The sequence below is a fragment of the Euleptes europaea genome, chromosome 21, assembly GCF_029931775.1.
Source record: "Euleptes europaea isolate rEulEur1 chromosome 21, rEulEur1.hap1, whole genome shotgun sequence".
Lineage (NCBI taxonomy): Eukaryota > Metazoa > Chordata > Lepidosauria > Squamata > Sphaerodactylidae > Euleptes > Euleptes europaea.
Window position 1 is genome coordinate 19502022 of NC_079332.1, and position 14191 is coordinate 19516212.

Genomic DNA, 14191 nt, shown 5'->3' on the forward strand with positions numbered 1-14191 from the left:
CAATGAACTCTGACCGTGAAAGCCTTCGACAATAATAAATATCAAGTTACAAAATTCAAAATTTAAACATTAAAACAATTTGACGTGGAGATTTAAATTATCTTCCAATTCTATCTTTGGCACCCAGTTGGATCCCGATAGGGAGAGATGTTCCTATGGTGAACATAAGGAATCCCCAGGCTGACTCCCTGACACCAGGGCTTTCCACATGCAGGCTGATTTGGAAGTGGGGTCTCTCTCCAAGAAGGGAATCCTCTGTGTGTGTATGTGTGTGTGTTCTGTGGTGGTACAGCCTCCTGAGAAGATTGTACCATTTGCGCAGCTCTGTATCTTCTAGTTGGCCTGGGCTGCATCTGCTCTCTGATGTCTCTAACCATTGAACTGGTCCTCTGCACAGAACGCCGGATGAGGCTGGGGCTGAAGTGGGGGGGGGGCGTTCACTCTTAGAATGAGGAGCCGGTTGTTGAGAAAATGAGAGAGGCCAGCAGCCTCCCCCCACCGCCCCAGTACGGAGCGCCCTGGAGTTCATTTCCGGCTCCCAAGGTTCCTCTTTGTCTGTTTCCTTGGCAGGTGGAGTTTGTGGTCGACCCCTCCATTAGCCCCAACGACCCGCTGGTGAAAAGTGCCATTGAGCAAGTGCGGTTCCGGATCTCAAACTCGAGCAGCGTGACTAGGCAGGTGGCCAGGGTGGGCACGGGGCACTGGTGGTCCTGCGGAGCAATTCCTTAGCCCTGGGGAGGGCATTCCAGAGGTGCCCTGGGTGCCTGTGGGTCAGCGCAGGCCTAGAGGAGTGAGGCCTCTTCCCTCCTTGGGGAGTCGGTGAGGCAGCCAGCTGGTAACCCCCACCCCTTCCCCGGTCAGCTGGGCCTCCCAGCTGGCCACTCAGTGTGCTGGAGGAGATGAGACCCCTGGGAGGGGGTGGTGTTCGGGCTGAACTCTTTTCCTTCTTTTGAATGGCAGGATTAAAGTTCCCCAGACGCCAACCTCTCAGGAGTCGGGGGTCGGAGCCCCTTGGAGTGAGATGGAAGGCTGCTCCTCTCCCTCTGGGACAGAGGGGGCCGGCAGGCTGTGTGGGGCGGGGGAGAAGGTGCACCCCACCAAGTTCAGCTACCACCCTGTGACAGGTAAAGACCTTTCTTCCTCTGGCTTAGCTCCTCCCAGCCGGACCTTGGCCTCCCTGTGATGCCTTGCCTTGCGAGCGTCTGCTTCTCTCGTTCACCCTCTCCAGTGCCAGGCCTTGGACGCTCCCTGGGCTTCCTCCCCAAAATGCCTCGCCTCAGGACAGCCCACCTTTTCTTCTGGTACTTGGTTTATGGGCACCCTTGGAATCCGTCGCAGAGCCAAGCAGACTGCGGCAACAACCCCACGCGCGGCAGTGTGCCAGGACCTGACTCCTCCTGTCCCCTTGCGGTTCCATCAGGGGGGGAGGAGTCTGACACAGCACAGGGGTGGAGCTGCCCTGCCCCCACCCAGGAGATGGAAGTGGAACTCGGGGAGCAAGCAGGTAAGGATTCGGGAGCATGGATAGAATCATAGACTCACAGAGTTGGAAGGTGCCATAGAGGCCATCTAGTCCAACCCCCTGCTTAATGCAGAATCAGACTAGAGCATCCCTGACAAGTGCTTTTCCAGCCTCTGCTTGAAGACTGCTATTGAGGGGGAGCTCACCACCTCCCCTGATTCCACTGCTAAACAATTCTTACTGTAAAAAACCTTTCCCTAATATCCAGCTGATACCTTTCCACCCACAATTTAAACCCATTATTGCGAGCCCTACCCTCTGCTGCCAACAGAAACAGCTCCGTGCCCTCCTCTACGTGATAGCCCTTCAAATACTTCAAGAGAGCAATCCTGTCCCCCCTCAACCTCCTCTTTTCCAGACTGAACGCTCCCAAGTCCCTCAGCCTTTCCTCGTAGGGCTGGATCTCCAGGCCCCTGGTCATCCTTGTCGCTCTCCTCTGCACCCACTCCATTCTGCCCACATCCTTTTTGAAGTGAGGCCTCCAGAACTGCACACAATACGCCAGGTGCGGCCTGACAATGCAGGGTACAGCGGAACTATGACAATGATCCAGTCCGGTGGCCTGCTGCCAGGCCCTTCTGCGGCTAGGCGTTTGAGAATGTCCTGTGGGAAGTGTCCCTTGAGTGCCTCGATCTAGCAGGGCTCAGTCTGGCAAGGGGGTCTGCGTGACGATGTTTGCCTGAGCTGCCGGCCACATGGTATCCATCCACAGCAGCGCCCGGGTCTTGGGGGCAAGGATGGGGCTGGAAGGAGTTGCACTGTCTAGGCCAGGGAAGGAGCCAGCAGTTTCTTGTGGAGCTGCTGGCTTGCCTCTTCTCTCCCATCCCACAATGGCAAAGAAAAGCCTCCCTCCCCACCCTTCTGAGGGCTGGGGTAAATCCTTATGATCCTGTGGCACTACAGTGCAGCAGTGCGGTCCTCTTCGGACCCCCTCCCGTAAAATCAACTTAAGATGGCACTGCAAAGAAATGAGACCTGCAAGATGGCCACCTCCACTTCTGTGTCTGCGGTGGTCCACGTGTCAGCCACGGAATGGCAACAGCCACATGACAGGAACCAGGCAAGATCTCTGTGTGTTTCTGTTCTGACTCTGAGGACACATTTTCTTTTTCTCTCTCAGTGGTAGATCCTCTGCTTGGCATGCAGAAGGTCTCAGGTTCAATCCCCGGCATCTCCAGTTAAAGGGACTAGGCAGGTAGGTGATGTGAAAGACTCCTGCCTGCCTGAGACCCTGGAGAGCCGCTGCCAGTCTGAGTAGACAATACTGACCTTGAAGGACCAAGGCTCTGATTCAGTATAAGGCAGCCCCATGTGTTCAGGGAGGGGCTGTGGCTCAGTGGTAGAGCCTCTACTTGGCATGCAGAAGGTCCCAGGTTCAATCCCCGGCATCTCCAGTTAAAGGAACTAGGCAGGTAGGTAATGTGAAAGACCCCTGCCTGAGACCCTGGAGAGCTGCTGCCTGTCTGAGTAGACAATACTGACTTTGATGGACCCAGGGTCTGATTCAGTACAAGGCAGCTTAATGTGTTCATGTGTCTTTCCCCTGGCAGTGTACGTGGACGAGGCCTCGTGGAAGCGTCACATCCCTCCCCTCCCAGCCCACAGAGAATTTGGCCACGGATGGGCTCTTGTGAGCGACATTTTGCTCTCCCTGCCTCTCTCCATCTTTGTCCAGATCATCCAAGTCAGTTATAAGGTGCGGGAAGCTGCTCTCGGCGGAGGGCCATGGGGGTGGGAGTGCCAGCAGAGGCTCTTGACACGCGCCCCCCCCCCCAGCGTCTCAGCCAGCTGCACCCAGCGCAGAGCTGGGTCCTTTGTGGCTGCTGCGTCTTTTGAACTCTTTACTTGCAGCCTGGAAAGGGGCCGCTGCGGTTTGCCGGAGGGTTGGGAGAGGAGATCGGAGGGACTCTTTTCGGCAGCTGGTTCACTTCTGAACAAAGTTGTTGAGGCTCTCATGAAAGCGGTTTGGATTCGATCCGGTCTTGCCCGCTTCGCTAAATTTTAATACCTTTTAGGTGGATAATCTGGAGGAGTATTTAAATGATCCCCTGAAGAGGCACACATTGATCAGGTATCTCCCCAGATCAATTAGACAAAAGCTGCTTTATAAAAGGTGAGCACCTTTGTTCATTTCTTTTCTTTAGAACGATTTGCGTACCACTTTTCAATTACATTTCATTAAAACAAACAAATCACGGTACATTAAAAGCAGCAGAAAACAAGCCACAGCTGAGCACAGGAGAGTGAAAAGCCTCCGTTACCAAGACCACAGCAAAACCCAAGGCTTTAACTTGCCTTTGAGAAGGTAGCAGCAAGCCTCCCATGTGAGAGCCGTCCAGAGTTCTGGGGCTGCAACAGAGAAGACCCTGCCCCTTGCGGAGACAAACGTAGCCACCACATAAGATGGAAAGTTAAGCCGGGCCCTATTAATACATGCGGGGAGGGGAATCATATTTGTGAACTTGGGATGAACAGTTGTCTTTTCTGAATAATGGATAAACATCGGGGTGGGGGGAGAATGGAACAGTGACACCAACATACAGCAAAAGCTGTCCTTGTCAAGCCATTATCATTCTCCTTCTTTGATAAGGTGCATGTGGGGGGTGGGGAAAATTCTTGACTATGTGACAGAGCCTGAGAAATATCTGTTTAGGCAGAACTCACAGCCAAGGAGTGCAGGGGTGGTTGAGGATGCTGCTTGTGAAAGGATTCAGCAGAGCTGCTGGCCAGCTGCATCAACTGGGGCATAGAAGTAGCGGAGCTACCGTCACAGTCCTGCCTACTTAATTTCGGACCTGGCATCCCACCCGCAGAATTGGAAGGCTCCTTGACAGACTGAGACAAAGATGGCGAGCGATTGTCTAAACACTGAAACCTGTTTTCAGTTGCCAGCTGGGAAGTTAGAAAAACATCCTTCCTACTTTGCTTATGATGTGAACTTGTTATATCCCTAAAAGGGCATGCTCTTTTCAGGCCCATTGAATTAAAAGATATGTAAAACAGAAATTTTTATAATTCTAGAATAACTAAAATACCTGTAAAAATTCTAAATACCTAAAATCAGTATACAATATACATAAAAACTTTGTCACTGGGGCACCACTAGGGCTGCCGGACCTTTCCATCCCACCTGGGTGAGGCCATCGCAGTCTTCAGAACATGAGGGGGCTTCTCTCGAGTAAAGAGTTGAGCAGATGACCAGATGAAGCTCACTGAGGGCGGCTGTTACTGGTCAGACAAAGGAGGGCAGAGTGGGATGTGTGCTGGCTTTGCCTGCCCTTGAGACATTTGAGAAGAGGAGGGCCTGGCGTCTGCATCCTACCTTCTCACCTTCCTCCCACACCACGCACATTTTAATATTGAGGGTCCTCGTCCTCCACTAAGTACCCATCTGCTGGTCCAATAGATAAGCAGTCTAAAGCAGCATGCGTCTGGAGAAGGCAGCCTGCTTAAAGGAGCTCTGGGGACCACTGATACCTCCCCGGGGACCCCTCTGCTGTGGGTGCCCTTAGTAGGTCCAGGTCAGAATGCCTCATTCTTGATCAGCAAGGGGTCCTCAACACAGACTGTGTTGCAAAAGGCTGCGTGTTAGAAAAGTGACCCTTGCCTCTCCGGGGTGACGGGGAGGGAGAACAGCGAGCCCCACCCAGTTTGAAAAACTGGAATTGGATGTTTTGCTGAACGTGAGAGGGGGCCTGCCTCTGAACCAAGGTCACCCAGAAATTCCCTTCCCCACAGGAGGTACATCTTTTCTGTCGTGGAGAGCCTGCAGCGACTGTGTTACATGGGGCTGGTGCAGTTTGGTCCCACAGAGAAGTTCCAAGAAAAAGATCAGGTAACACCAGGGTGGGGTGGGGGCTGTTTGTTTCCCAGACCTTTTAGTTCCTCTTGGGGAAAGGAATGGTGGCTGGTGACCAAGCCACACAGTTCTTGTCCCGCATTGTGACCTCTGAGCTGGGGTTGTTCCCACACCAGATGGCTGTGTGTTGCAGGGCCTTGAGTGGACCAACCAAGCGCTGGAGCCGTGGCAAAGGCTGGCCCATCAACCCCCCTTTTCTCTTCAGTGACCAAGATTGCAGATGTATGCATCCCCCTGTCTTGGAGGGGGCACAGCCATGGCCCGGCTTCTTGGCAAAACTCTCAAGAAAAGGGATCCCCTGCGTGGTGTTTCCATGCTTCTCCAAGAAAGGCACATGTCCCATACTCCAGTTCCTGGTAGCCAGCGTAGAGCTGAGGAGGGGCTTCAGGAGCTGGCCATTTGGGGGCTTTTGCTCCCTGGCTTTGTGGGCTCACAGCCTTTTTTTAAAAAGCCCAAGCTGGCTTTGAAATCAGGGAGGGGAGAACCGCATCGGAGCCCCAGAATGTTGAAGGATATGCCAGTGAAGCTTCTGTGCGAGAGGGGGAGGTTGCGCATGCTGTCTGGTTCTAGGCTGGCTAATACTACTAGAGGCTAAGCGAATGGAAGGAGAAAACCGTCACAGGTGGGGGCATTTTGCACTGAGCGCCCCCTTTATCGTTCTGTCTGCTGGCCTGGAGCGACGGACTTCAGTGCAGCGGGCAGCTTGGCGGGCACCTTAACAAGCCTTCTGCGGTTATGGCCACCACGAAGCCCTACGAAGGAAGGCCGAAGGAGCACTGTGGACATTCAGCCTGGAGAGGAGATGACTTGAGAAATGATATGATAAACATCTTCAGGTGCTTGAAGGGCTGATATAGATGAGGGTGGCCCAGAAGATCGGACCAGAACCAACGGGTTGAAATTAAATCAAAAGAGTTTTCAACTAAACATTAAGAAGAATTTTCTAACAGTGAGAGCGGTTCCTCAGTGGAACAGGCTTCCTCGGGAGGCAGTGAGCTCTCCTTCCCTGGAGGTTTTTAAGGAGAGGCTAGCTGGTCATCTGTCAGCAATGCTGATTCTATGACCTTAGGCAGATCATCAGAGGAAGGGCAGGAAGGGTTGCGTCAATGTTTGGCTCTCTTGGCCCTTTCTTGCATGCCCAGGGTAATGCCGATTGCATTACCTTGGGGGTCAGGAAGCAATTTTCCTCCAGGCCAGATTGGCCCAGGGATCCTGGAGGGTTCCCCCCCCCATCTTCTGGGCATGGAGTAGGGGTCACTGGGGTGTGTGGGGGGAGGTAGTTGTGAATTTTCTGCATTGTGCAGGTGGTTGGACTAGATGACTGTGGTGGTCCCTTCCAACTCTGATTCTGTTTTTCTATGTCCGCTGGCAGTGAATGCCACAATTGAATTACCTGTTGAGTAAGGAAGCATTTCCTTGTGTCTGCCCTGAACAGAAATGGGAAAGGCCTTTTGATCTGGGCACCTTGTGTGACTTGCAGGTGTTTGTATACATCAAGAGGAATGCCGTGATTGTGGACACCACCATTTGTGAGCCCCACTACAATTTGGCTCAAAGCAGCCGCCCTTTCGACCGGCGCTCGTATGTTCTGAGCACTCTGCAAGACGTGGAGAATTTCTGGTTTGACCTGCAGTGCGTCTGCCTGAACACGCCCCTCGGTATGGAGGTGCCTCCTGCTGCCGCGCTGCTTTCTCTCCCTTCCTGCTCTGGCTCCTCTCCCAGGCCCCAGCGGTCGCAGGGAAGAGGCTCATCATTACTTGCCTCGTCTCAGACCCTCCAGAGGGTTGCTGCTGACCAGTTTTGTTTGCCTTGCCAGGAATCGTCCGCCATCCCCGTGCCAAGAGAAGTGGAACCTCAGTGGACAACGCTGATGCGGGCGTTGCTCTGGATGCAACGTTGGAGCAAGAGTCAGCGGCGCACAGGCACAATCTGGAGCGCAAGTGTGCTATGCTGGAGTACACGACGTACGCCTCCTGAGCTGCTTGGGGCTGTGGCAGTTAGTGGTTTGCCTCTGTGGAGGGCCTGTCGTAGTGGGTGGCTCCTTCCATCCCCCAGGAGCAGCAGGACTCCCAGAGGCTTCACACTTCTCGGGGGGGGGAATCCTCTTTTGTTCTTGTCTTGCCTTTACTGAAGGAAGCGGGGCTTCAGGCGACCCGACTCCTTGAAGGCTGGTCCTGGCACTGAATTGGATGTGCAGCCGCCCTGCTGGCGGTGGGGAGATTGCCGATTTAATGCCTGCAGGGGGCACGAGTGTGTTTAGAGAAATCCATGGCGTGGTCGGCCTCTGCCAGTGCAGACGGACATGCATCTCTGGGCACAGATTCTCTCAGAGCATGGCTGGGTGTGCTTATCTCGGCCAGCTCTTTAAGCAAGCTTGCTTCCCTCATCCCCGTTTTGGCTTCACCAATCAACCCATGAGGGTGGGTGGGGGGTCCAGGACACCAAAAGAGAGAGACTAGCCCAGGTTTCCCCAGTCTTGCAGCGCTTGGAGGGGAACCTGTCCGTCCCCCCAACCATCCTAGTCTGACCACCATTCCAGACTGCCTCATAGCCTGGGACCTAAAGCTGCTTCCTGACTTTTTTCTCCCCAGAGGACGCCGAGAGGTTGTGGATGACGGTTCCATTCCTGGAGATGGGCTGGGAGCAGGCGGGCTGGATTCCAGCTTTTACGGCCACTTAAAACGCAACTGGATTTGGACAAGCTACATTATCAACAAGACCAGGAAGGTAAGGATTTCCAGCCTGGAGCTCTGTTTCTCCTTTAACAGGAAGCCGGTTGTTTCCAGAAATATCCTCCTGGCTGCCCGTGCTCTCCCTGGCAGGAGCAGGAATTCTTGTGTGAAGACTGGGTAGGTTTTCTGCTAAAGGCGGTGGATAGTCAATTTTCTGTGGGACCGGTGGAGTTTTTCCTGCTGACCCTGGGAAGTTAGCTTGTGCGTCTTCTCAAGCACATATTCAGCTGTCCACCAAAGGAAGGAAGCTCAACTGATCAGTCGTGGGATGGCAGCAAAGGGGTGGTCAGGTTAGTCAGTTGTATCAGAATACCACCAAAATCTTGTGGCACCTTTTAAAGACTAACAATGCTCCTTTCAGTAGGAGGTTTTTGTGGGTTGCAGCTCACTTCCTCAGACAGATATCTGTCTGTCTGTCTCCCCTGATGGGAGTCTGTGGTAAAACCAGCTGCGGTGCCACCGTCAGGCCTGATGGCCTGGGCTCTCTGTCTGCTTTTCCAGGTTGAGGCTTATCTCTTGGACAGGGCCCAAGTCCTGTGTGAAGCTTCCCTGCCTGGTGGCTGAGCACCTGCTGTGTGTCGGGTGCCCATCGGAGCCTCTGGAGCCCCAGGACCAGTATCGGGGGGGGAGTCTTTTTGAAATTTATGGGTCAAATAAGGTGTACCTGTGAAGCTGCTGAGTCAGACTTTCGGCCCTTCAGGGTCAGGCATGTCTACTCAGAGCTCTCCAGGGTCTCAGGTGGGGGCCTTTTGCCTGGTCCTTTTTAATGGGAGATACTGGGGATTGAACTTGGGACCTCCTGCAATGCCAAGCAGATGCTCTGCCACTAAGCCAAAGACTGGCACTCTCCAGTGGTTTCCTTGAACCGAGGCGCCTGGGAGCGCAGTTCATGTTTGGACTCCAGTGTGAGGGGGGGAGAGGGTTTAAGCATCCCCCCACCCGGTTGAGTCTGAACTGAGATTTTAAGCTCTGGAGGCAGGATGTAACACCTGGTCTCACCCTGACGGCCACTGTGGTGTAGTGGTTAGAGTTTGTGACTAGGATGGTAGACATGATAGAGGTCTATAAAATTATGCATGGTTTGGAGAGAGTGGACAGGGAGAAGTTTTTCTCCCTCTCCCATAATACTAGAACACTGGGTCATCTGCTAAAGCTGGAGGGTGAGAGATTCAAAACAGATAAAAGGAAGTATTTTTTCACACAACACATAGTTAAATTGTGGAACTCCCTGCCCCAGGATGTGGTGATGGCTGCCAGCTTGGACGGCTTTAAGAGGGGAGTGGACATATTCATGGAGGAGAGGGGTATTCATGGCTATTAGTTAAAATGGATACTAGTCATGCTGCATACCTATTCTCTCTAGTATCAGAGGAGCATGCCTATTATCTTAGGTGCCGTGGAACACAGGCAGGAGAATGCTGCTGTTGTCTTGTTAGTGGCTTCCTGGAGGCACCTGGTTGGCCACTGTGCGAACAGACTGCTAGACTAGATGGACCTTGGTCTGATCCAGCAGGGCCTTTCTTATGTTCTTAGGATCTGGGAGACCCAGATTCAAATCCCCGCTCAGTCATGGAAGTCTGCTGGGTGACCTGGGGCCAGTTACACACTCTCAACCTCACCTACCATGCAGGGTTGCTTTGAGGATAAAATGGGAGAGAACTTTGGGTCCTCATTGGAGACAGAGGGGGGTACAAATAGAGTAAATAAGCCCCTGCCCATCTGTGGTTCTTTTGATTATCAATCCCCACTTTTAAAGCTAAGGATGACTCTTTGATCGATCAGCTTTGCATGTGTGTAAAGCTCAGAATTTCTCCTGACCGGGGGTGGGGGGCACGCCTTGAGGCGCTGCAGATTTTGACTAGGGTGACAAGCTGCCCTTTGCCACTGGCAATCTCACCCCAGGCTGCCGCTTGCAGGGTCCGTGGGGCCTGGCTGTCCCGGCTCTTTCTGGTGGAGTTTTGCTTTGCTTCTAGGAGAATGCCGCTTCTGAAATTGGGCACACCGTGAGACTCCAGACCTTCCTGACCAGACGCCCCCTTCCACTGGGCACCAGAGGTAACGGGATGTGGCGGGCACCAGAGCCGAGCTTGCAGGGGCTGCCGCAATGTTGGAGGCACTGTCGTGGAGGTGCTTTCTGAACTCATGAAATGTGGTGGGGGCGGGGGGGCTGAAATCCGGGACACCTTGACCTGATCCATTAGAACTCTGTTCTGGGTGCAGATCTTGGTGCAGAAAAGCACTTGACCAAACTGGGCTGTGTCAGCTGGATGGAGCTCTGTTTTCTTCCCTCTTATCTGTTTTCTAAGGTCACCACAAACTGGTTCATACCGAGGACCACTGAGATTCTTTTTATCTTTAAACCGGGGTGTCAGACATACAGCCTGCAGGCCAGATCCAGTCCCTTGAGTGCTCTTATCTGGCCTGCGAGCCAGCCGAAGCAGCCCCCCCCCCCAAACTTCCAATCTGGGCTGGCAAGGCATGGCCTGGCCAAGTGACATTTATGTCATAACCAGCCCTCATAACAAATGAGTTTGACACCCCTGATTTAAACATTGTGAAAATCTGGGCAGGGACTTGAAACAATACATCTTGAGCTGTGAACTGCCCCCTTATTTTAATCTGTATATGGTTAGCATAGAAGAAGCAATTGGATGCCAAAATGCTGGGACAATTATATTGCTCAGATTGTGATTTCAGAGGATGCAGCAGATGAACTCAGTTTCTTGCTCCTGCTGGTGAGATGGTTCCTCCTTCCTCTTGCCATCCGCTGCTTTCACTCTAGCCCATCACTGAAGAGCATCCCCTGGCCCCCTGTGGGAATGTTGAGAGCCCGAGGCCCCCTGCCCTGGGGTCTGCCTCCCGTAGGTTGGCTGGCGTGCTGCCATGGAGTTTGGCGGCTGTGCCGGTGGGGGAACCTAGACTGAATGGCCGGTGTCGCTCAGGTGGCGGTGGTCCTCCGTGGGGAGAAGGGCTGCTGGGGGCAGAAGTTCCTGCCCAGAAAGAAGACTTAGTGGAGATCGAGAAAGAAGCGGCGCTGAACAGGAGCAAGAGAGTGAGGGGCGGGAAGAGCCAGAAGCGGAGGCGGCCAAAGAAGGAGCTGGGGAAGAAGACAAAGAAGCGGAAGAGGAAGAGAGGTACGGTTCCCCCTATCCTGCCGGCAGGGCTTGGGGGGAGGGTGGGGGGAGCATGGGACTCCTCTGCCTTAAGCTTTGGGTCCCTCGAAAGCCAGCTGGGAGTGTCAAGCACTTCTTTCCACACTAAAGTTTCTCTGCTGGCTGCTTCGGGCCAGGGAGGCTCCGCATTTCAAATTGTCCCGACTGAATATCCGAGGAGCGTTGACTTCTAAGACTCTGGGTGGTCAGAGGTGCTGTCCCGGACTGGGTTGCTCCAGCGGGGGTTTGACACTCAGCCCATGATGGAGCCTCTTGGTGGCGCTGCAGAGCTAACTCAGGCAGTCCAAGCAAAGGGGAGCCGCAATTAAAGGGTTGCCTTTTTCCTTTCTGGGGGCCACTAAGAGGGCCCCCCCGGAGAAAAGAGCAAAAAGCCCCGCTACCATGACGAGGCAGATCAGAGCGCCCTGCAGAGGATGACTCGCCTGCGTGTCACCTGGACTGCGCCAGAGGACAGCCTGCTGATGCTGTGCCGGATTGCAAGTAATGTGCTGAATGCCAAGGTGAGTGAGGGGGGGTGCCGTTGCTTGGCAGTCGTATCAAAGCGGGAAGGAGCCATCTTGCTCCGAATCTGCATCTTCAGAGAGCCAGCGTGGTGTAGTGGTTAAGAGCGGTGGTTTGGAGTGGTGGAGTCTGATCTGGAGAACTGGGTTCAGTTCCCCCACTCCTCCACACGAGCGGCGGAGGCTAATCTGGTGGACTGGGTTTGTTTCCCCGCTCCTACACACAAAGCCTGCTGGGTGACCTTGGGCAAATCACAGCTCTCTCAGCCCCACATGACCCAAAGCAGGGTGCATCTTTCTCTTCTGCCTCTTGCTCTGGTGCAGGTCAAGGGGCCCTTCGTCCCATGGCAGGTGGTCCGAGACATCATGCATGCCAGCTTCGAAGAATCCTTGGATAAGACGTCTCATTCAGTTGGAAGAAGAGCCCGCTACATTGTCAAGAACCCACAAACCAACCTCAATTACAAGTGAGATCTCTTTTGCTTGCAGCGTCACTTAGCACGGGGTCCCCGGCATGGTGCCCGTGGGTGCAGTGGTGCCCACCAACTCCTTTCCTGGCACCCACCAAGTGTTTTTAGAAAGTGGGCAGGGCGTGCCCAGCAGGGCTTCTGATTGGCCACTACAGTTGGGTGGTGGGTCCTCTTTTGTGCAGACCCTCCCTCCTTCAGCTGGGGAAATAGGGAAGGGGGTAAGGTTTCCTGCAGGAAGGACCGTTCCCCAAACGACCCGCAGCGTCCTGCTGAAGAGGTGCGCCGTGTCTCTGCCGCAGGGTGTGTCTGGCTGAAGTCTACCAAGACAGAGCACTGATTGAGGATTTCATGAGCCGGAAGAACAACTACCAGGACCCCAAGGTGAGGGAGTCCCCAGAGGCGCACGTGGGAGAAGCAGGCGGGGCTTGTCCTCTCCTCCCCCCCTTCCGTTTCCACCTACGCTTGGGCTGGACTGTTGGCGTGGGGGGGGGGACATCAGAAGGAGCCTCACCCTGCTCACAGGGCTTCCTTCCCCAGACAACGCACCCAGAGTATGGCGTCAGGCACCTGAGCAGAAGTATATGCCAGGGTCCTGATCCCTGCTGGAGGGCCCAGCGCCCCTCCAGTGAGACTCCTCGGGGGGGGGGGGGAGGATGCTGCCTCCCTGCCCTCCAGCAGTCCCCTGTGTGATCGGGTCCCCTGAGGTGAGACTGAGCAGAGGTGGGTTAGGGCTCCTTAGGCACTCTGAGGAAGGGGGCAGCAGACCCCTTGCTTCCCTTCCAGCCACGACGTGCTTCTTGCATTTACAGCCATAGAATCACAGAGTGGGAAGGGACCACCAGGGTTTTCTAGTCCAGCCCCCTGCACAATGCAAGAAATTCACAACTGCCTCCCCCCGCCACACCCCCAGTGACCCCGAAAGATGGCCAAGGTGCCCTCCCTCTCATCATCTGCCTAAGGTCGTAGAATCAGCATTGCTGTCAGATATCCATCGAGCCTCTGCTTAAAAACCTCCCAAGGAAGCCTGTCCCACTGAGGAACTGCTCTGTTAGAAAATTCTTCCTAATGTCTAGACGGAAACTCTTTTGATTTAATTTCAACCCGTTGGTTCTGGTCCGACCTTCTGGGGCAACAGAAAATAACTCGGCACCCTCCTCTCTATGACAGCCCTTCAAGTCCTTGAAGATGGTTCTGTTAAAATCTTAATAAAATATTTGGGGGGGAAAAGAAGAAGATGGTTCTCCTATCCCCTCTCAGTCTTCTCCTCTGCAGGCTAAACATCCCCAGCTCCTTCAACCTTTCCTCATAGGACTTTCTCCCATCACAGAAGATTTGGGGGGGGGGCAGGGGGAGTCACCTGCCCAACTGCCAGCCTCAACAGCCTTGCTGAGCTTAACCAAGGTGGCCACGATGGCCAGATGCAGCAGGGAAGTCCCAGCAGCAGCGGAGGCGGGCACGCAGGGAGGGTTGGGGGTCCTGACTTGGCACAGTGCCAGCAAGCCTGCTTACCAGTTGGCACGGATGACCCGATAGGCTGTTGCCACGTCTGCCACTGGGGACGGGCAGAGGCCCCTTGGTCGCTTTCCCCTTCCTGGCCAACTGAGGGCCCTTCATTCCACTCTGGCGTGATGTGGTGCTCTCCCCTTGTTTTGGAAGACGTGCGCGGAAGAATTTAAGGAGTTTGTGGACAGACTGAAGGTGAAGTTCAGCTCCACCCTGGGGAATCCCCGGCCGGCCATTCCAGACACTCTGGAGGAGCTCTTCCGCAGGTATATCCCCCCCTCCCCTCTGCAGGGCCGTGGGCAGAGCCGGCTTTCTCTGGGGCGGCTGCCTTCCGTGGAGCCAGAGCCGTTGCAAAGAAAGGCTGCCACCATGAGGACGGCTCTGCAGTGTCTGCAGGGAGGCCTGTGCAGCCACCAGGCAGAGGGGGCCTCG

General features: G+C 54.4%; 1 protein-coding gene across 1 annotated transcript in view; it reads left to right on the forward strand.

Annotated features, from left to right (window-relative positions):
• Positions 1-14191, forward strand: part of GTF3C1 (general transcription factor IIIC subunit 1) — a 33841-nt gene that overhangs the window by 12013 nt on the left and 7637 nt on the right. The window contains exons 13-27 of the mRNA XM_056866248.1: positions 571-674; positions 961-1124; positions 1229-1504; positions 3073-3218; positions 3538-3635; positions 5261-5357; positions 6862-7039; positions 7198-7345; positions 7973-8108; positions 10087-10168; positions 11056-11247; positions 11629-11786; positions 12111-12253; positions 12556-12637; positions 13913-14025. Coding sequence (XP_056722226.1) covers positions 571-674; positions 961-1124; positions 1229-1504; positions 3073-3218; positions 3538-3635; positions 5261-5357; positions 6862-7039; positions 7198-7345; positions 7973-8108; positions 10087-10168; positions 11056-11247; positions 11629-11786; positions 12111-12253; positions 12556-12637; positions 13913-14025 — 2117 coding nt within the window. The remainder of the gene's footprint in view (positions 1-570; positions 675-960; positions 1125-1228; positions 1505-3072; positions 3219-3537; positions 3636-5260; positions 5358-6861; positions 7040-7197; positions 7346-7972; positions 8109-10086; positions 10169-11055; positions 11248-11628; positions 11787-12110; positions 12254-12555; positions 12638-13912; positions 14026-14191) is intronic.